The sequence below is a fragment of the Otolemur garnettii genome, unplaced genomic scaffold, assembly GCF_000181295.1.
Source record: "Otolemur garnettii isolate 467f Iridium unplaced genomic scaffold, OtoGar3 scaffold00018, whole genome shotgun sequence".
Classification (NCBI taxonomy): Eukaryota; Metazoa; Chordata; class Mammalia; order Primates; family Galagidae; genus Otolemur; species Otolemur garnettii.
The window spans coordinates 13989017-14011740 of NW_003852413.1; the positions used below are offsets into that span (position 1 = coordinate 13989017).

At 45.3% G+C, this 22724-nt stretch overlaps 1 protein-coding gene and 1 non-coding gene across 2 annotated transcripts in view; one reads left to right on the plus strand and one right to left on the minus strand.

The window, feature by feature from the left end:
* PRKCA (protein kinase C alpha) overlaps positions 1-22724 on the plus strand; it is a 414246-nt gene that overhangs the window by 314269 nt on the left and 77253 nt on the right. The window contains exons 6-8 of the mRNA XM_003786187.3: positions 15511-15667; positions 16692-16826; positions 17051-17147. Of these exons, the coding sequence (XP_003786235.1) occupies positions 15511-15667; positions 16692-16826; positions 17051-17147 (389 nt within the window). The remainder of the gene's footprint in view (positions 1-15510; positions 15668-16691; positions 16827-17050; positions 17148-22724) is intronic.
* On the minus strand, positions 20193-20276 carry LOC111724105. The gene has a single exon (XR_002772468.1). It is a non-coding gene; the product is annotated as a small nucleolar RNA SNORD82 (small nucleolar RNA).

Consider the following 22724-nt stretch of genomic DNA (forward strand, 5'->3'; position numbering starts at 1 on the left):
AAAGACTGAAAACAAAGCAAGTTATAAGGACGCAGAAGAGTGACAACAGAAGGGGAGCCACACACAGCAGAGGAGTGAAGAGGAAGAATGCCCTGGAACTGGGCTGCCTGTGTTCCCTGCCCTCTCCCAGCTGGGTATCCTTGTCCTGGGTCCTTCTTACTCTCCAAGCCTCAGCTTCTCCAGCTGTAAAATATGGATCCCATGCAGGGTTATTATGGAGGTTATATAATAGAGCCACAGTGCTGAGAACTTCACCAGGTCCATACTGTGGTTACAGATATTGAAGACAAGACAATAGGTTAAACTACTCACCATTTTCAGATGGGGCATTTTACAAAAATTCAGCTATATGATTAATGAGACTTACACCTAAAGTGAAATGACCCCTAAACACTAAGAATAAAGGAGCAGTAGTGTGCCGTAAAAATTTTCAAAGATAACTAATTATTTTCTAAAGAAGTTCAAAGCACAGTACAATAAGTATATTCTTTTTTACTCTTTTTTTTTGATCAACATAATTTAAGTATGTCGTGGAAGTTTATGCATTCAAGTGTGCTATGAGTAAAAAAAAAAGGTCAAAAAATACTAATAAAGGAGGTATGGAGATTTATCAGGCAAACAGAAAAACAAACAAACAAAAAATCACACACACACACACACACACACACACACAAAAAGAGAGAGATTAAAGGGGATTTGTCCTGAGTCAGGAAACTCTATGCAACTGGATAGAAAAGGCTGAGTGGGAGGGTACTGCTAAATCTTAAAACGTGTTGGAAGTCTAGGACAGTTCAAAGTGCAGGCTTATTATGAGTGAGAATTCACAGAAAGTTGAAGAAGAGAAAATAGATGGCCCTGAAAACAGGGTGTAAGATAAACCGAAGCCACACAGCCCAGGGGAAAAGATACCGCTCGTTCCACTAATGTTATTGGGAACGTTGTCTAAACATTTGCAAGAAAAAAAGTGTATCAGATACTGCCTCATGTTATGTACCAGAATAAATTTCAAATGAACTTAAAGTTTAAATAGAAGACAGAAACAAAATAATGAAAGAAAACATAGGTAGATAATGAGCGAATCTCAGAAAGGGCAAAGCTTCGCTAAGCTTAAAAGAAACCGGGGAAATGAAAGGAAAGGTTTGACAGATCCAGCCGCATAAAAATGAAGCTTCTGTGTTTCTGGAAGCAAGTGGAGTAGGCCATCGATACGACAAAGGTTATTATCGTTTGTATCAAAAACTCTTCCAACCGGGTAAGAAAATTCTTTACCATTCTGTAGGAAAGAGTCAAGGCAGAATCGAGGAAGCCAAAATTACAGTGTCATTTTTTTTACTCTTATCACGCACCTTGTAAGGTTTTGATGGGACTTTGGTAAACTTGGGGGAATAATTTGGCAACATATGTCAAGAGTCCTGAGTGATTTTTATCCTCTAATCTGCTTCTAAGAATCTGTCTTAAGAAAAAAATTAGAAATTTGGGTGAACACTTAGGCATGAAGATGACCAGTTACTATATTTTTTATAAAAGCAGAGAATTTTAAACTTTGTAGATGCCCCAACCAGGGAATTGATTAAATAAATATTGATAGAGCCATAAAATGGGACATTCAGCATTAAAAATGTCTGTTTTCAGAGCATACTTTGTTATATTATAAAGGCAGGATCTAAAGCTATAGTCATTGGATGATGCAAATTCTATAAAAATAAATATTTCAATATACGTAAGTGCAGAGGGGAGAGATTGGCGGTAGATATACCAATATGCCAACTTTAGTTCTCTCTTGTGGTGGAAGTGTAGGTGACTTAAAATTTCTTCTTTATGCTTTTATGTATTTAAATTTTTATATGATGAGTGTATCCATTACTCTTACAATTAGAAAAAAATTTTCTTAAATGTCTCCTATACAGATGTACAGAATCATCTGAGTCATTTTGTAAGCTGGGAAAAACTTCTCTTGAGACTAGATTCCTTTTGGAGCATAAAGGCTATAGAAAATTTGAATAGAAAATTTTGTTTTCCACTAATTTTAAGAGAAAAGGCAATGAAATATTTATGATCTTTTCCCAAAGGCTAAATGTTGCTGTCTGTCACCCTACATCATGCTCCTTTAAATTCTCTTTGGTAAGTTTTGTCCCAGCAGGACTTGTGGGTCAGTAACTCTATAACTCGTTTTCCGGTACATGAATGGCCACTGGATTTCCTGGGCAAGAAATTAATTCTTATCACCAAGTGGTGAGCCTCATGATTAAAACAGAACATTCACTAAATAAGTTCTAAACTGTGAGATTACTAATGTCCCTGAATCCAGATGTGTATCTGGGTTGTATGTCATGGGGGGCGGGGAACAGGTGTATTTTAGTGTATCTCATTCTCGCCTTTATCTCTGGCAGTAAGGAAATGAATAGCACAAAACATCGGGGTCATTCCTAATAGACCCGGAAGAGATCGCATCAGAAATTCAGTGGCGTTCACAAACACAGGCGGTGTCAGCAGACTCCATACAGCACGATAGAACAAACACAGGAAACAAGACCGCCCGGAGACCCCATTTGTTCACAAAATCTCGTGTATAATTACCCAGGCAAAAATTGTTCACCGTTCTCGGTGACACCTTTGCATTTTATTTCCTAAAACCTAAAGAAGGGCCACATGATAATCGTTTCCCGAGAGCGAATGGCCCTTTCCGATCCATTTTTCCTGAAAGCTGGAAACATGTCCTGTGTTCTTTAGTCTTTGTGCCACTCTTTCTTAGAAGCATTTAATATTTTCAAAAAAGTGTGTTGAGCCTGGCTTTAGTCTCCCTCAAAAGGCCTGTTGGGTTTTTCCTTGTCCAAGAGTCCCTCCAAATGGACACTCTGTGTACTGCACCTAGCAGATGAGACGTTTTCAAGTTTCCTGTCTGCGTTAGCATTTTTGTAGAGCAAGAACAATCCTGAGGACTCCTGGGTTTTGCCTTGCCCTGTGTTGACCCAGAGGAGAGATGCCCAGCAAGGGTGTGGTCAGCCCTGCTCCAAGTTGCTGACAGTCTGTAGAGATGAAGCGTCTGCGGGCTGGGCTGGCAGCAGAGGGGAAGGGCAGAGAAGATGGGTCTTGTGCCAAGGTAAGACTTAAGGGCACTGAGATGAAGGGAGGTGTGTGCCAGCACAGGGCCAGCATAGACCCAGGGTCGCAGGATAAGAGGCATATGGACACTCCTATGTTTAGCTGTCACTGCGTGCACTGTAAGGTGTGTGCCAGGCAGCAGGGGTTAAATAGGATTAGCAGTAAAGAGACTGGCCTTATTGGTATAGAATGGGTCTTTTGGGTTAGATAGTAAATGCAATACGTTGGATGCAGTTAAATATTTAACATATTGGCCAGGCATGGTGGTTCATACCTGTGATCCCAGTGCTTTGGGAGGCTGAGCCAGGAGGATCAGTTGAGGCTAGGACTAATTTGAGACCAGCTTGGGCAACATAGTGAGACCCCATCTCTACTAAAAAAAAAAAAAAAATTAACCAGGCGTGGTGGCATACACCTAAAGTCCAGCTGCTCAGGAGGCTGAGGCAGGAGGATCACTTGAGCCCAGGAGATCAAGACCAGAGTGACCTGTGATCACAGCACTGTACTCTAGCCCAGGGGACAGAGCAAGAGCTTGTCTCTAAAAAGAAAAGAAAATAAATTTACCATATTTAACCAACCTGTCAGAACTGATACCAGCCCCTAATTCATGCCACCGCATGCAGGCCAGAGTGGGGAGCATCTCTAAAATGAGATGTTAAGATAAATGGTAGGAAACACAGGTTATTAGCCTATTTCCCACATGGGAACATCAAAAATACTGTCACCAAGTGCCACTCAAGCTGTTTGAAAATCTCTGAGCACTAAGGTGGTAAGGGGAGAAGAAGAGAGAAGATTTTCACTGTTGTTGCTACTGGCCAAACAATTCTATTGAACCAGTCTGCTGGGTGCCAGTACCTCGGCCCCCACCACGACCAGCCCTCTCCTGTCCTGTCAAATCTTCGTCATTCTGCTTGAGAAATCGGTTACTTCCTTGTGCCAGAGGACAGCCTGCCTGCTAGAGGGCAGCCACAGATGGAAACCTGTACTCATGGCCCCAGAGAAGCCACCACAGCCTGGCCACCATGTCCCTCCCACCCAGGGGCAGGCCCAGTGGGCTCTTATTCTCCATGGCCAGGACTCCTCCCAGCTCCCAGACTGCCTACCGCAAACTGGGCATAACTCACAGTTCTGGAGGCTGGGAAGTCCAAGATCAAGGCACCAGCAGGTTGTGTGTCCAGGAGGGCTTGTTTCCTGATTCATAGATGGTGCATTCTCCCTGTGTCCTCTCATGGTAAAAGGGGCAAAACACTCCGTCAGGCCTCTGTTTTGAGATCACTAGTTCCAAGTTATGGCATGGTGGCTCACACCTGTAGTCATAGCACTCTGGGAGGCTGAGGCAGACGGATCCCTTGAGCTCAGGAGTTTGAGACCCAGCCTGATCAAGAGTGAGACTCCAAATAGAAAAACTAGCTGGGCATTGTGGCAGGTGCCTGTTGTCCCAGCCACTCAAGAAGCTGAGGCAGGAGGATCACTTGAGCCCAGGAGTTTGGGGTTACTGTCAGCTAGGCTGAGACCATGGCACTCTAGCCTGGGCAACAACGTCTAAAAAAACAAACAAAACACTAATTCCATTCATGAGGGCTCCACCCTTTTACTTGTTCACCTTCCAAATCCCCCCCCCTTACTAGCATGACCTTGGGGATTAGGATTTCAAATCTGAATGTGAGGGGGAGCACAGACTTTCAGATGCATACACAGACCTCTTCCCATCTCCAAAGTGGGAGCCCACCTAGAGGAAGGCTGCTCCCCTTCTGCCTGCAGGTTCTGAATGTGTGTGGGGAAAGAAGACCCCCCAATCCTTGGGGAACCCGGCTCTTGAGCCACACAGCAGAAGTCCTCAACCCAGGGCCCACAAATACCCTAAATGATCATAAAAATTGTAATGTCGTACATAATATTAAGGGAGTTCATGGCTAATGAGGATGGAGACTGTCCAGACAAGAACATATTACCCAAAGTGATAACTTAGGGGGATCAGGATGTGACTTGGAGCTACACCTCACTGCACCCTCCTCCGGTGCCAGCTGGAGCCCACCGAGACCCATCAGGCCTGTAGCCTCGCTGGTCTGGTTCCTCCGTGGATCCCACACCATCTTGTACCAGTACCGTATCCCACTGGGTTTGAGAGGCTCCAAGTCAGTGCCTAAGCCCAGAGCCTTGCCGTATTGCTAGACAGCTTGACCACCCCCGTAACATCATGTGGGGAGGGTAGTCAGTTAATCCTGTTCCGGAAGCAATCTGTCGTTCCACCAGTTTCCCCGGATCAACACTTGCCGGGGAGTTCTGGCTCCTGGTACAGAACTGACATGCAGCGACATGAGGGAACTGGCAGCTTCTTAGACACAGTTTCTCCCTTGCAAAATCAGAAGACGTCTAAAGTAAAGACACAAATGAGCCTCCAGAACAGCGTGTTCTCCCCCGTAACGTGACAGGGAAACGGGAGCCGGAGGAAACCTGGGAGGCTGAGCGTGACGTTGTTTGGAGCTGGTGGGGAGGGTTTTTTCCCTTTGTCTGTCTGATGCAGCCCAGTGGGCACTTGAGGTACTCCTGAGCTGAGGCCCTTGTCCTTCTCAGCAGGACAAGCCTTACTTCTGAAAAAACAAAGCCTTTCCCACACCCCATCTCCCCTGGCAGGTCAGCTTTTCTGCGTCGTTGGGCTACTGAATACACATTTCTTTAAAAATCCCCATTTATAGCCGCCGGTGCATAAGTTGAGAATCGCCTCCTGGTGCCTCCTAAAGCCCAGTGTCTGCACTTAGGCTGAGGTGCAGAACAGACTGGGGTCACCAGAACAAGGTAGGGCCAGCCAGTTGTAACAGGTGGTGGCCAGATCAGATGCTCTAGTGAGGAGGCTGCTGATCAGGTTTGTCTGGGAGCAGTAGACCAAGTGTCTACTGCTCAAAAAAAGCCTAAAGCAACCAGGAGAAAAGCAAGCATGCCTGTGTAGTATGAGAGATGCTGGCTTCTGAAGGTCCTGCGAAAGAGAAGATGGATTCTAGTGGTCTATTCTAGACCCACACATCTGGGTCTTTTAAGCTCTCCAGATGAGTTTTAGGGGAAACCAAGGTCAGGCACTGTTCAACACACTCAATGGTCATTCTCAAAATATGGCTACATCATTGGCACCATTTGAAAACTCTAGTTATTATTCACATTTTTCTTTAAATTGGCTCACTTTTTCACATCCAACGTTCAGAAAGGAAACGTGTCATTTGTAGTAAATGGAAAACCAAGATTGTTGGCCGTAAATTAAAAGTAATCATAAAAGTAAATACAATTAAAGTCCTGCTCAGATACATGGCCTGAAACCTGTTCTCTCTTAGCCACAAAAGGAAAATTCACAAGTGTTAAAGATATTCCAGCCCCAAGTAGAGTCTTTCTCTGCGGTTGCAACTAAGATTGAAAGAAAATCGAACAGGGAATACTTTTTCATCATGTACTTTAAGGCTTTTTCGTATCGGTTCGGTACCTTCAGAAATCATCTCAAGTACTCAAAGTCATATCCATAGCGTTCCATCCCATGTGTAGGACACACCCTGGAAAGAAGGCCAGTTCTGAGGTTTTATGAAGGACGCCTCAGAGCAGCACCAGGTCCAGGCAGAACAGACCCAGCCCAGGTCTCATAGCTCATTTCTCATCTCCCACTTTCTACGAGAACAAAATTATTCTGATCCACAGAATCAAGACATAAAAACAAATCGCTTCACTCTGATAAATGAACTGTTCAGAATGAGATTGTTTTTAAAAAAGAACTATTTTGCCAAATCAAGTTCCAAAAGGTGAGAAGTCTCTAAACATAGAAACGGCACACTCCCCTTGCTCATGTGGTTGCAGAAGCCCTGGCCGTACTCCCCTGGGTCTGCCCAAATGGGTCCAGAGACGCGCGGTGGGACTCAGCGAGACTGCTCTCCCGTCACAGCTCATTAGCAGTGCTGAAGCCTCCGTGGGAAGGAGACATCTGCTGAGGAAATACATCTGTGCCGTGGTGTTGGCCATTTCAGAATAGAAAGTCTGTTCTGTAATTCCAGAACTTTAATAGAAATACAGAATACTAATTATATTCCTTTTTTTTTTTTTTTTGGCTGCAGATGGCTGTTCTGAAATGGGCAGCCGTCAAGCCCGGCATTGAGAAAACCAGCCCAGGTTAGGAGGTTATATCATTTCCTGGTAATGTAAGCTGTCATTTCTGAATAAAACCCATTCAAATAAGATTATGAAAATTGAGAAACACCTACCCAGAGATGTGCGATACAGGTGTCTAGGTGAGCCCAGGGTATGTGAGTTTTAAATCAATGTTTAGGAATGAGGTGGGTGTATAGGCTCGAGGGCCTTCTCATCAGCTCAGAGGACTGGGCTGCCTTAGCCAGACTGGGGAATCTGAGGGCAGATGGAGCAGTGCAGACTGAGTGATTTTGCCCAGGGCCTGCTTGAGGAGGGGAAGTGGATGTATGGACCCCAGCAGGCACTTGGGCAGAGTGATTGCTATACCTTCTCTGAGAGAAGCAACTTACACTCTTAAAGACCTCCAGTCATGAATGGCTTATGTGCATCTGAGGATGCACAGGGGACAGTCTGGCTCACTTGGCTTGAATGGGGACTGCAGGTAGGGCAGCATAATTCAGTGGCTGAGAATGTGGAGACAGCTGGGGCTGGATCTCTGCTCTGCCACTTCTAGGCTGTGTGGCTTTAGATAAGTTATCCAACTTCTCAGTTTCTCATCTGTAAAACAGGGACAGTACGAGTGCCCATCCCATAGAGTTGTTGTGAAAATTACGTGAGTTAATACAAACAAAGCATTCATAAGAGAACCCAGGGGAAGGGAAGTGTTATTTAAGTACCTGCTATTATGACTAATGGTAGTGTTAGGCGTTTGCCACCTTTATCATCCCTGTTATGACACCACCAGCACCATATTCAGGTCTCCTCTGTCCCCCAGAAGTAGGACTTTTCCTCAAGGTAAAAAAAAAAAATTAATTAATTAAAAAAATACATATGTAAATACACACACATACACACACACATACATACATATATATATAAAAGGAACAGTTCCTATTGTCCTGGAACCTCCAGACCTCAAGGTTAGGCTAGAATTAACTCCTAATTATTCCAAAATAGTTTTCGTTCAAAAGGAAACAGTAATTCAGTGCAGTCCTTGAGCCATTCAGAGAATGGGCCACTTGGTTTCCTTATCCAGAGAATGCAGGTAGCATAAACTATGAGGTCTAGTGCTAAGCACCCGTGAGCTCCCCACCTGACCTCACAGCTAGATCAGTGGCAACACTGCGGAACCTACCTAGTGTGTCCCCATCCCACTGCCACCTCCCTTTAACATCACTCTGAGGGCACTCCAGCTTGGCAGAGGTCAATGTAAGGGCACAGGGAGGTCCTAAACGATTCATCCACAGACACCAAAGCCAAAGGCTTTGCTGAGAAACAGCTTTATCCTTGTTGCCTGCAGACTGGCCTTGTCAGCACTGACCTATAGTAACCCACCTCGCCCTTGCCCATCAGAGGGTTCATATCTACACAGCGACATTGCTTAGTGATGCACAAAAGTCAAATGCCTCAACGCGTAAGGACAGCATGGCCCTTCAAATGATCCATTTTTGCTTTAGAAAATAATTGTCTGTTCTTACTGCTTTTTCTCCCCCCTCTTAGAGTGCCCCGTTGCTGGCTTCTGCTTAAAAGCCAGCAGTAAGAAAAATCCTTTATTGCAAAAGTCAGGATTGTTCCGTGTGTGTGCTGACCCAGGGACACCTCCCACCTCCACCCCTGCCCAACAGCAAAAGCAAGAGTAAACAAAATTCTACCATCCTACTCCACATCACACAGAAGCAAAAATTATGTTCTCTGACACTGCAGGAAAAGAAAACAACTCTTCCTTGTTTGACATCACCAACTGCAAAAGAAATGTGGATGCAGAAATGTCGGGGTCGGGGGTGGGGCAGGCAGGAGAAGAAAACAGGCAGGGTTGGTGGCAACACGGTGACGGAGCCTTCCCAAACTCCTGAGCCAGGTCTTTGAGCAACAAGAAGTGACTTCGTACCCAGAGCATAAGTTATTTTGATAATTTTTAGTCATCCATAATGTTCTCCCAAAGGACTTTAGATCCGTGAGTTAATTTCTTATAAAAAGATGCTGTTATCAGGCTCATGTGCAGATGGGACCCTCATGTAGAGAGAGGTGAAGTAACCCGTTCACGGCACAAAGCTACTGAGTGGCCAAGCTGGGTTGGACCTGTGATGATATAAAACCCAGCTTTCCCTTGTTCTTGTATAAAAATGACTTGAACAAGACACAGTGTCTCCAAGAAGAAGTCATGAAGCTAGCCTCAGGTAGGAGGGAATGGGGAGAAATGGACCAGACCAACCAGGCTTCTGCTGGAAGGCCGGGTAGTGACACCAGGAGTAGATGAACACACCCCTCACGGTGCTGGATTGAGCCCTGGGTGTGTCTAGAGGGGCCGGGGGAGAAGATGAGTAGTGTGCGCCAGACTTCTCTGCTTGGGTGTCTTGAACTTCATGAAGGGGGCTGCAGTGCCCAATTTAAAGTAGCTTCTAGAGCATGATTCTAAAACCAGTAAACCACTCAGCACACTAGGGTGCTCCAGGCACTATGGCTGGAACGTGCTGACATCTTGTCCCTAAAAACCAACACACTAGTTCCTGAATCAAGGAAGACCGTGGTGTCACAGAGACACAGGGCCCAAGAGCACTCAGTGTCCATGACACCAGAGAGGCCCCCGGGGAACTTTGCCCTGCCCAGTCCCTGCTCACGCTCAGGATGGTGCTTTCCAGGTCCCCTCTCCAGCCCTCCCCTCCCCTTCTCTCTCTGCCCTGCAAGTAATTTGAGGACAAATGGCACATGGAAGGCATACAGGGAAAAGATTACCATGGGCATGGAAGCAAGCTGGGTAAATTTGCCCTGACGCGGAGATTTTTAAGGCCACAAAACAAACGTTGAAGCCACGGGGAAAATGACACTCCCCCAAATAGCATGAATGTATTGAAAACAATGTTTGTTTCCACACAGTGACAATCAAATCATCCACTGTGTGCCCAGTGGGTGGGTGGGTGGGGTTGTATTATTTTCAGTCAACAAGTATTGTCCAGCCCTATGTAGGAAGAAAAGATTTGGGTTCACAAAATGTGTGGCTGCTGCCACGTGAGTGCCTGTTGACTGAGGTGGGTTCTCCACCGCTAAATGGGGTGTGCATAGCACGTCCTGCCTCAGCTGAGGTACTGGCGGTGTACCTTTGGTTCTGGCCTGCCTGCCACTGACAGGATGGCTCCAGCAATGCACCTGTGGCTGCTGTATCAAAGCAGAAATGTGTTCTCAAGTCTGAAGTCCGTTAGTGCTAGGGGATCAGCAAGGCCAGGCTCCCTCTTCCAGCTCCAGCCAGTGGCGTTGCCTGGCTGGTGGCCACACCCCTCTAAGCTCTGCTCTAAGTCTCCATCACCCTCTCTCTGGTGTGTGTGATTTTTCTCTACGCCTCTCTCTTACAGAGATACACATGGTTCCATTTAGGGCCTGAGCACTCAGGTAATCCAGAATTATCTCACCATCTCAAGATCTTTAATTTGATCACATCTATAAGAACCCATTTTCCAAATTAAGGTCACATTTATAGAGGCCAGGAATTAGGTTCTGGCGTCTTTGGGTGGTCACTATTTAGCCTTCTGTGGGAACTATTAAGGAATTTCTTTATAGGGTGATGGTTGTAATTAGATGGTGGTGATGGTTGTACAATCTTATGACTGAAATGAAAACTGCTAAATGTACACTTTAAAGGGGTGCATTATATGACATGTGGGTTATATTATAATAAAAAAGAATAGTGGCCTTTGCTGACAAATTGCCATGTGCTTTGCACACTCCTTCACTTCAACCTCACCATACTCATGAAATAGTGACTCAGATGCCCATTTTCCAGATGAGAGAACTGAGGCACAGAGATGCTGAGAATCATGCTCAAGGTTGGGCATTTGGCAAAGGACAGAGTCAAGAGCACATTCAAGTCCTGATTCCGGGGCCTGAGCATTAGCCTGTACTTGGCCCTCAACAGTGGCCTCTGCATTCAGTTTCACCTGTCACTGTGGAACACGAGGTAGCAAACTTTTTCTATAAAGAGCCAGATCATTGATAGTTTAGGCTATGCAGGCCACTAAGTCTCTGTCACAACCACTCAAGTCCATTGGAGAGTGGAAGCAGCCATGGATGCTATACGAACAAACGAACATGAGTGTGTTCCAATAAAACTTTATTTGGACTCCAGCCTGGATGACAGCATGAAACCCCACCTCTAAAAAAATTAAAAATAAAAATAAAAGATCAAAGAGCCACATAAAAAAAAGAGAGACCTCCGGTGTGGGGCAGATTTAGTCTTTAGCTCAAAGTTTGCTGACTTCCAGCATAGAAGAAATTCCACCCCCCAAAATGTGGTGAGTCATTTGGGGAGAAACTGACACAGAAAAGGAGTCTCTACCTCCTTCAGGTTCCTTCTGCTTTCTGATCCCAGCATCTGAACTCCGACACTGTTGCTGTGTTTTTCAGACTTTTTTTTTATGTCATGGCACACTTAAACCTATAGTTAAATTTTGTGGCACACTTAAATTATGTTGATCCCTCCAAAAAAAAAGAGTTAAAAAAAAGAATATACTTACAATGCTTTGAACTTCTTTTGAAAATAATTTATGATCTTTAAAATTTTTCACACATCTAAGATCCTCTCACGGCTCACTAGTTAACAATCACTGGGGTTTTTTTTATTTTTTAGAGACAGGGTCTCACTTTGTCACCCTCGGTAGAGTGCTGTGACGTCACAGCTCACAGCAGCCTCCAGCTCCTGGGCTTAGGCAATTCTCTTCCCTCAGCCTCCCAAGTAGCTGGGACTATAGGTGCCCACCACAACGCCCGGCTATTTTTTGGTTGTTGTTGCAGTTTGGCAGGAGCTGGGGTCGAACCCACCACCCTCAGTATATGGGGCCAGTGCCTTACTCATTGAGCTCTAGGTGCCGCTCCACAATCACTGGTTTAAAGCCTGGGGGGCATGTGGAAGAGCCAGACTGAGTAAATCTGACTTCGGGTGGGGACCTGGTATTAGACTAAAACATCCCGGGGTCTCCAGTGAGTAGCTGAAGTTGCAACCCACTGCCCACCTGTGCCGGGGCCAGCACCGCCCTCGGATTCCACATCTTGATTGCATCTTCCCCGTTTCTCTCTCCCGCCTTTGGCCCTTCTTCTTGTTCCTTCCCCCACTTTAACGCTTCTCTCCTCTTCCTAGTTTAGTTCACAGCTATTCTCGTTAGCGACACCATCCAGCATGGCTTCTTAGCTTAAGACATTGTAGAAACCACATGTTGTAACTATGGCAGAAAACGGCCACCCTGTCTGGCTTTCCGCGGCCTGCGCTTGCCAGCTGAGCTGCTGGTGCAGTTTCTGAACATCTAAGCCGTTTTGCTTTTGTTTTCCACCAGTGACTTGTGTTAACAACAATGTTAATAACCATTATTAGGCTCTTACTGTGTACCTTGCCACTGTATTCAGCACTTTACCTGTGTGAATCCATAGGATCCTGACCTATGAAGGAGATGTAATATTCTGGGTGAGGAAACTGAGGCACAGAGAGATTTTTTTTTTTTTTTTAACATCTTGCCCACAACCATGAAATGGAAGAACCGGAACTCAAACACAGGCAGCCTGGCCCCAGAGCCCACCGTCTGAGCACAGGGGACCCAGAGTTAGTCGCTCAGAATCTTGTAGACTGTTTTTCACTGCAATAAGAAATTGAAATTTGAACCCAGTGTCTGCTCCTGTGACATTTGGAATTGATAACTCTTTTTTATTTTCAACTTAAATGGCAATGCCTTCGCTAGGAGGCCCACAGATTTAAATTCCATCAAGATTTGAACTCATCGTCATTCAGAGGAGATCAACCTTTAATGATTGCGTGTGTGGTGGCTGTCAGGACAATAAAATGAAGCAGTAAAGCCAGCACCCTCGATAATTCTGCAACTGGCGGGAGGCAACTCAGGAACTCTTGGTGGCTTTACTAAGGTTCTTCATTAGCTTATCTGGAATGTGACCTTCTGCAGCTTCCCATGTTAGACATGCCAGGGTATTTTCTGCCTTTTAAAAAGCATCTGATTCTCATTCTAGTGTTTAATTAGAGAGAAACCCTTGGCTCCTTTCCATTCCTCATGGGAGAGCTCCATTTTTGTGCTCAAATTTTCCATGTTTTGTGATAATCAGGGTTGATGTTTTAGGAGGCAAGACCTTGTGCATTGCACTAAACCCTTCCACATGAGCTTGGTGAACTCTCAGGTGGCCACGTCCCCTGGGGACCTTTGACTGCACTGAAGATTTCAGCATAATGAGTCATGGAAATGAGTCCAGAACATCATGCCCGGGGCATAGTGAGCATCCACATCAAGGATTCTTCCCCTCCCTCTCCCCTATTTTCCAAGCTGCCAACTATGTAAGGCATTCTACATATGTATTATTTTATTTAATTCTCCAAACAATCCTATTCTGCTGGAATGATGTTCATTGTTTTAGATGAAGAAATAGGCTTACATGGCAAAGGGGGCAAGGTTTGAAAGTAGGTCTGCGGAGCGGCAGAGCCCCCGTGCATGTGTGTGTTATTTACATTCTGACCACTCCCCAGCTGGGTGAGGTTAGAGTTATAGGAAAAAAAGCTTCAAGGCACAGAAGGAGTCTGAGGCACGTGTGTTCCGCTTCTCAGTGGCTAGCAGACCTGGGCCAGTCCACTTGCCCTCTCAGACCATTTGAATCTGGTTCCATCTGTGATGGTCTTGTACTGTGGCTGCCAGGTAAGGGGAATTGGCCAACAGGTGTCAGCGCACAGTGAGGCCACAGGCTACTAAGGGTAATGCTTACCTTCAACTTCCGATCTTAGGCTACACCCACTTCATTCATGTCCAAAGACCCAGCATCTTCTGCCTTCTTCCATCCCCTCTTAGCCTGCCCACTGCCAACTCCAGCACCGTCATCTTAATTTCTTCTGTAATTCCTAATTTAGCAATCAAACTATGCTGATAATGTGTGTCAAAGGGCTAGATCCTTGGTTTTCCAACTCGTATCTACAGCAGAATCACCTGGAGGCTTGGTGACCACAGGTCACTGGACCCCACCCCCAGAGTTCGGATTCAGCAGGTGGGGCCTGCACTGCTGGTGCAGGGACCACACCATGGGAATCACTGGGCCAAGGAGCGTGGGTCTGTTCTATATGCACTGATGCTGTCTGACCAGTTGGGGACCCTGTTAATGGGAAATTCAGCCTCCCTGGGGAAAACGCCATTGGAAGACAGGGAGACATTTGGGGTAGGCGAGCTCAGGCCTCTGTCCCTGCTCATCCTTGTCTGACAGATGTGTTGGCGTGCAAGGGCTCCAGGCAGCCACTCCCCCGGCAAAGCCCCTGCCAGCTGCTTCCCTGAGCATGCCTTCCTCTGCGGGTGAAATGACCTTTCCTTCTAATTACTTTTGATTCTCGTATCCACACTTCTCAAGTTAGAATGTGTGCTAGAATCATCTGGATGTCTTCATCAAGTGGAGATTCTGAGTTGTTAGTATTTTTAGTAATTTTGAAGTGGGGCCTGAGATTCTGCGTGCCTCTTGAGCTCCCAGGTGATGTGAATATAGCTAGTCCAGAGACCCACACCTTGGTCAGCAGTTCTGAATCCCACTGAGCTCCCGGGTAACGTGAATACGGTTTGTCCACAGACCCACACGTTGGTCAGCAGTTCTGAATCCCACTGTGTACACCAATGGCTTCTGCCCCTGCAGCACAATGGAATCACCTGGGGGCTTGTAAAGACCAACATTCAAGCACATCCCTTGGATATCCTAATTTAATTCTGGGCATTGGAATTTCCCCATCCTGAGTGATTCCAGGGTTGGAAACCAGCCTTTACAAAGAAAAGAGCAACCCCTTCTAGGGGTTCAAGGGCATGTGTCGTGCCATGGACCAGGCCAGGCTGCTTGCTTACATGGGGGGAGAGCACACCTTTTCCCCTGGAAAGCTTCAGAGGTCCCCTGGGATTCTTATTAAAATTCAGACTCTGCCTCCGCAGGTTTGGGGTGGGCCAGGTTTCTGCATTTCTGACAGTTGCCTGAGTGTCATCAACGCTGCCTGTCCAGGCTGGTGCTGAGTCTCAGGCTTGTCCACCGTGACAAGTTCACAAGCCTCTGCAGGGTCCAGTGTCCCCGTCAGTGATGGGCCAGGGAGCTTCCTCATGTTAAGTGTCAAAAGCTTTTGGTTCTAATTTTCTCTCCCCTTATACATCATCTTAAGGTTTCTTTTATTCAGGTTGGAATTGACACAGGACGCTAGGCCATACGGGTCGGTTCTCCTTTTGTGATATTTTCTTCTTTCTCTCTTCACAGTACGAGATGCAAAAAATTTAATCCCTATGGATCCAAACGGGCTTTCAGATCCTTATGTGAAGCTGAAACTTATTCCCGATCCCAAGAACGAAAGCAAACAGAAAACCAAAACCATCCGCTCTACACTAAACCCCCAGTGGAATGAGTCCTTTACCTTGTAAGTGGCCTCTTGATCAAATTCTGTTCTGCATACCATAGAATTGTTTGTTAAAAATGTCTTTAATGTCTTCATTCTTAAGATTTTCTCAGACTGTCTTAGGGAGCTGGCTGTTATCACCTCTGTTTGATAGATTGTAATTCTTTTTACCAAGAGTTACATTAATGTAGGCTCCAAATTATTATCCTTACCTATTCTATACAAAAAAAATTCTGTTTAGGGTATTAAAGACAAGAGAAAAATGTATGAGATGTGTCTGCCTCTTGATGGATTTAGGTTCTTTTGAGAGTTAGGGGAGGGCATAAGGCAATAATTTCAATATTTTTGAGAACACAGAATGAGTAATATAGAAGATGTTATTGCCAGTGAAATAGGAAGATCATTCTCACCTTCAAGCAAGGAGGGCTTCCTGGAGGAGGTGACATTTCAAATGGTCCTTGAAGGGTTACTGGGATTTCAAGAGTAGAGATGGTGAGGGGAGGAAGGAAGGTAGGAATGAGAAGAGGGAGTAAATAAGTCAGGAGTGAGAAACTGCTGCCTTCAGCTGATTAAAAGCAAGAAGTCCTCTCTACACACTGGTACACAGGAAGTGGGGGTTTTTTTTTGAACAGCCAAAAAGACAGCTCTCCACTGTAGAAAGGCCAGCAATTTTGTCCTGTAAAGGGCCCAATAGTATACACTTTAGAGATTGTAAGTCATATGGTCTCTGTTGCACCTACACAACTCTGACATTCTGATGCCAAAGCAACATAGACAACATGTAAACAAGTGGTCATGGCTATATTCTAATAAAACTTTATTTATAAAAATAGGCAGAGGGCCAGGTTTGGCCGGTGGGTCATGTTTTGGTAACCCCTAGTGTAGAGCTTTGGTTGCCAGTGTAAGAGGTTGGTATTTTATTGGAACAGGAAGAGAAATGAATTTATTATCTCTCTGCCTCAGGCTCAGATCATGAGCTTGTGGTATCTCCCGAAAAACCATGATGAAGAAGATAACCTAGGATGTATGTGTGTGTGTGTTGTAGCAAATTAAAACCTTCAGACAAAGACCGGCGACTGTCTGTAGAAATCTGGGACTGGGACCGAACAACAAGAAATGACTTCATGGGATCCCTCTCCTTTGGTGTTTCAGAGCTAATGAAGATGCCGGCCAGTGGATGGTAAGGAAGCCACTGAGGCTGGGTATGTCGCGAAACATTGGACGATTTAGAGATTTAAGTTTAAGTCTCCTAAATGTCAGTTGAATGTCTGGTTATCTGGCTACAGTCTCTCCCTTGGTTACACTTCATGAAACAGCTTGACGAGGGGTTGCAGGAGAAGAGTTGCTGGCATTGCCGTGGCAAACAAGTGCCCTAACTCTCCCCCTCTCCTGTGTCTTTGCAAGGTACAAGCTGCTTAACCAGGAAGAAGGGGAGTACTACAATGTACCCATTCCCGAAGGAGACGAGGAAGGAAACATGGAGCTCAGGCAGAAATTCGAGGTGAGGATACCCACAAAATTACATCTCTTCTTTATAAAGCGTAACTCTAGGAAGGGCCAAATGATTGTGGTCACATCACTGAAAGGCAAAGAGTAATTTAAATGTTAATAATTTTTTTTTATTTCAAAGCATAAATGTTGTGTGATTGCTTTCTTTTGCAAGCTGTTCGTGTTCTATATCTGTTATCATTTAGAAAATGGAAATTGGAAATATCCCAGAAACGAAAGCGTAGTTGGTTTCTGTGTAAGAAGTCGGTTTGAACATTACTGGAGAGACCTGCGAGGTTCTGAGTTGCAGGATCCTTCCTACACAGAAGGGCTTGTGCTCTTCTGAAAAGAAGGAGTCATCTTGGCCTTTTCTCAGGAGTCCGTTCATGTGCGTTAGGCTATTGTGCTGGCCTCTGAGATTTTTTTTCCCCCCTATGGAAAGCACAACATTGCTAATTTTTTTCTGAGACCAACTTAAACAAATATTCCTCTGTGTTTTAGATTCCTTTTTAATTTTGCTGCAGATGTTTGGAGAAGGCCACCTCCTGCTCTTCTTCCTGGCTGGCATTTGTGTGCGCCTCTGTCCCTGGTCACTGGTCTGCTTTCTGCCTCCCTTTTCTTCTCCTTTCCCTGCTCCTCTTTTTTCCTTCCTTCTATCCCTTCTTTTCTCTTCTCACCAGACAGCTCAGCTTTTAATGAACATTCTTTTCTCTAAGCCCCTGCCAGAATTATGTTCCAAGTCACAACTTTTGATCTTTTTTCTATTTCTTTAACACCCTGCATTTTGGCTGTTTGGGGGATTCCTATACTCACCTCCTCACCCACGTGATAGGTTAATTCCTCTTGGAATCTTTCTCTTCTTCAGACTAATTAGAGGTCCCCCGAATTTCCTCCTCCTAAAAAATACACAGGTGCACACACATGTTGTGTGTGTAGACACTAAACTATTACCAAAGTGTTGACCCTGATGGGATACCAGTGATCTTGTTTTTCTTCTTCTGTTGTTCCCAAAGAAACATGAAGTCAGATCCAGGTAGAATGAATTCTAAAGGATGCAAAACACAAAATTTCAAATTATTTCATTGTACTGCTCTTTGGGTAGAGTCGATGTTGATGGCAAATATTTAACAGCTGGGTGTGCATGGTGGGTGCCCTTGGTACAAATGAGTGAAATGAGTCACAGGTTATATAAATAGACGGCAGTTGCCAACAGGCCTTAGGGTTAATGAGGCAATAGGGAGCAGTGGGGCCTGGGGTAAGCTGCTGAACCTGAGGCCTATCTGAAGGTGGCAGCCACCACTCCTCAGCACCGGTTAGTTATTGCCCTGCACAAATGTAGGCCCTTGCTGCCAGATCTTCATTCTTCAAGAGAAGCCAAAAATTGAGGATTTTATGTGACACATTCTGATTTCTCTTAATGTTAGCAGAATTCTAAGGTTAAAACTTATAATCCTGTGTAGGACAAACACACATATAGTTTTTTAGACACAGGTAGGATTCGACTAGTAAGGACTAGCCTGCAATCTCTGCTCTTAAAAAATGTAGGAGTAAGCCAGGTGTGATGTCTCATGCCTGCAGACCCAGCTTCTTAGGAGGCTGAGGTGGGAGGATCACGTGAACCCAGGAGTTTGAGGTCAGCCTGGGCAACATATATTTTTTCTTTAAAAGAAAAAGAAAATGGCTCCTTTTTTTAATTATTAATTTGAGTTCTCTGTAGATCCTAGTTATCAAGCTTTTGTCCAATTCATAATATACAAATATCTTTTCCCATTCTGAGGGCTGTCTATTTGCTTTGGTTGTTGTCTCCTTAGGTGTACAGCAGCTTTTCAGTTTAATTAAGTCCCATTTGTTTATTTTTGTGTTGTTGCATTTGCCACAGAAGTCTTATTTATAAAATCTATCCCCGAGCCAATATCTTCAAGTGTTTTCCCCACACTCTCTTCGAGGCACACCTCTTAAGGGCAGGACACAATTATAAGAGGGACTTTACCTAACAAATGCAATCAGTGTAACCTAATTCTTTGTACCCCCAGTGAATCTCAAGCAATAAAAATACATATATATACATATGATACATTATCATATAAAGGGTGGCCATAAAGTTCATGTGCAGTTTAAAATAGTGTGCCGTTTCTTTATGGCCACCCTGTATGTTACATTAACAATATATATAATTTGGCTTGGCCCTATAGCTCAACCGGCTAAGGCGCCAGCCACACGTACACCTAAGGTGGCGGGTTCGAATCCCCAGCCTGGACCCGCCAAACAATGATGGCTGCAACCAAAAAATAGCCGGACGTTGTGGCGGGTGCCTGTGGTCCCAGCTACTTGGGAGGCGGAGGCAGGAGACTCGCTTAAGCCCAGGAGTTGGAGGTTGCTGTGAGCTGTAATGCCACAGCACTCTGCCCAGGAGGACAGCTTGAGGCTCTGTCTCAAAAAAAAAAAAAAAAAATATATATATATATAATTTGTACATAATGTAATATGTATATACCCATGAGAAAAAAGGAAAAAAATCCATATTTATTTATTATAATGATATCTCTCTCTGTTTATCTATATGTATGTTGACATAGAGAAGAAAGATTCTTTCTAAAGTAGCCAATCACCTTTAGAGGAGTTCAAGGTCAAAGATGACAGTCAGGGTTTTGGTTGGGTTCGGGCATCTATGCCGGGCATGGCTCTTTTTCTGTTCGTGTCATTTGCCTTCACTTGCCTCACTATCTCCTTCCCCCCAGCCCACAGCTGAGGATACAGAACTAAACACCGCACAGGAAAGCTTTCTTCTTTTTTTTTTTTTTTAATACAGAGTCTCAAGCTGTCACCCTGGGTAGAGTGCTGTGGGGTCACAGCTCACAGCGATCTGAAACTCCTGGGTTCAAGCAGTTCTCTTGCCTCAGCATCCCAGGTAGCTGGGACTACAGGCACCTACTACAACGCCCAGCTATTTTTGTTGTTGTTGTTGTTGTAATTGCCATTGTTGCTCTAGCTAGCCTGGGCTGAGTTCGAACCCTCCAGCCTCTATGTATGTGGCAGGCACCCTACCCACTGAGCCATGGCACCACCCAGGAAGGCTTTTTCTTTTTCTTGCAATGTAACATCAGGTTCCAGTATTAAGTCCCTGTCACTCATCATGTGTGCAGGAAGGCTTTCTTGAGGCTCGTCCCTAGATGTCACCTGGCCTCTGTGGTGGGTGGATCCCTTTAGAGAGAGTTTCAGGGCACTGAGTGCCAGCATCACTGTTGTTTCAGGCAGGGGAGAGACCAGAGGAGCTAGAATGACTCTCGATTCCTGAATTCCGTGCTGTGGTGCAGGTCACTGGGAGTCATGGGTCAGCAGTCACAGGTGCGGGGCACCCCTACGGGAGGAGTGGTGTAGGACATTGTGACAGTGTCACTCAAGATAGTCTGAGGCTTCACTTTGCTTGATGGAGAACTATTGACCCACTTTTTTATGCTTCATTTCTCTGACTTCACGGTGAGCAAACTTCCTGCTCTGGGAGGTGAGTCCAGCCTTTTATAAAGGTCAGAATTCTAAACGTAAAAAAAAATTAGAAAGCCGGCCAGAGGTCTTGAGCAGAAGCAAAGCATTTCTCTTGGGAGTCTGGTTGGAGGCCTTGAATGCGTATGCATGTCCGTGTTGTGGGTCACCACTCACCCACCCAAGAGAGTGGTAGACTTTGCAGAAACCAGCCTACCCAGAGCAGAGACATGGCATCAGCACAGTTGCACGGGGGCAAGGCTCAGCCACCAAGGCCATGCTCAGATCACCTGCATGAGCTGTATTCCAGCATTTTTAAACATCTTTCAGCTTGTGGTCACTCACATTTTATTAGTTCATTTACTTAGAGCGTTTTAAAAAACCCAACTGCCAGAGACTGGGCAGAAAGCCACTAGAGGATGGCATCAGAAAGATGCTGAGATTTTTTTGACAACTGGTGTGCTGCATTAGTAATGGACTGTTCAGGGCTGATTTTAGGCAATTCAATCACATAATGGTTTTTCTGTTGAGGTCTGCAAATGTGAACGTGACAATACCTCCCAGTGACAGGTTGTTGGAAAGGAATGTACCAGGGCAAAAGGCTGGTGTCCAACACCTGAAGAGGTCTGGGTGGCACCCAGCCTTTACAGACAGGATGACTGTCATTTGGCACCAGCTGCACTGTGGGAGCTTTCCTTTGCTCTCCCTCCCATCCCTCCCTCTCAGTCTCAGCCACAGGAAGATTGCTCCCAGCAGCCATAGGTGCCCCGTTCTGGACCCTTTCTTTCCCTGAAATTGCCATTTTGACTTGCTTTCCATCGTGTGAGTCCTTTCCTCCCCACCTGCTCTTTCACAGGTACTTCCCACCCTCTGAAAACAGTTTGATTCCACTGAGCCAGATTTTCTTCTGAAGCTCGATGGTCAAACACTACAGGCGTCACTCAATGGCACTGCACAATGTCCAGTCCGTCGAGGTGTTCCGCCCACGTTCAGCCCTGTTTTCTAAAAAGAGTTAATAACAAATGCGGTTATCAGGTCCTTCCCCAGAAATCAAGTCACTCAGTCTGATGAAAGCAGATGAAAACAAATGCGCATCTACAGCCCTGCCTCTGCATTGGCATCCAGCTGATAATCAGATGGAAAGTTTTCCAAATTTAAATTGTTCTAGAATCTTGGCAAACAGAATGATCAGTGAGGGAAGCTCTTAAGAGCCGAGGAGAATTCCAGGGTGGCAGGATGTGACATTCTCCTCTACTATAGGTCTTTGTCATCAGTCCACTTTCCTAGAAGACAGAACAGAACAGAACCTTGATGGTGATATTCACAGAAAGTGCACCTATGGGCCTTTCATCTGTTCCAGGTTCATGTTCAAATAAAGCACACGTGTTCCCTGGTTCACAAATATAAATTATGCATTTTTTTTTTAATTTGGTCACTGAGTAAGGTGTCAGCAATGAATAAAGTGAGCTGTCCCTGCTTTCTGGGGAGCTTATCTTCTGTACCTGGGGGCTTCAGACCTCTCTGCGGGCGAGGCAGGGAGCATGCTCAGAAGCAAACACGTCATGGCCCCTGTGCTGGGGAGCATCTCCTTGTGTCTCCCCTCACTGTTGGGGAAGCCTGGGGTTCCCTTTCCCTGCTCCACTTCTGGCCTCTGCTCTCCGCTGAGATGCAGGACTGGAGCTGGGAAAAGGTCTTCGCCTTAGGTCCGGAGGGTGTTTTAACACTGGCTCTGCAAACCTCTGTAAATGTTCAGATAATAAATATTTGGGGTCATACAGGCTGTGCGGTGCTGGTCATGGTAAGTCAGCTCTGCCTTTCTAACACAAAGCAGCCACAGACCATGCCTAAACAAAGGTGCATGGTGTATTCCCATAAAACATTATTTACAAATACACACTGCAGACCAAAGTTGGCCCATGGACCACAGTGTGCCAACTTCCGGACTCTAGAATCAGTTCTGGTTTTGTCACTTACTGACCATGTGACCTCTCTGAACCTTAGCGTCCGTAACTGTAAATGGGAATGATAGCAGTACTTACTCTGTTTTAAATATTAAGTGTCCAGTAAAAAAAGTCCCAAAAGGATACTAACTATATAAATATTAGCCCTT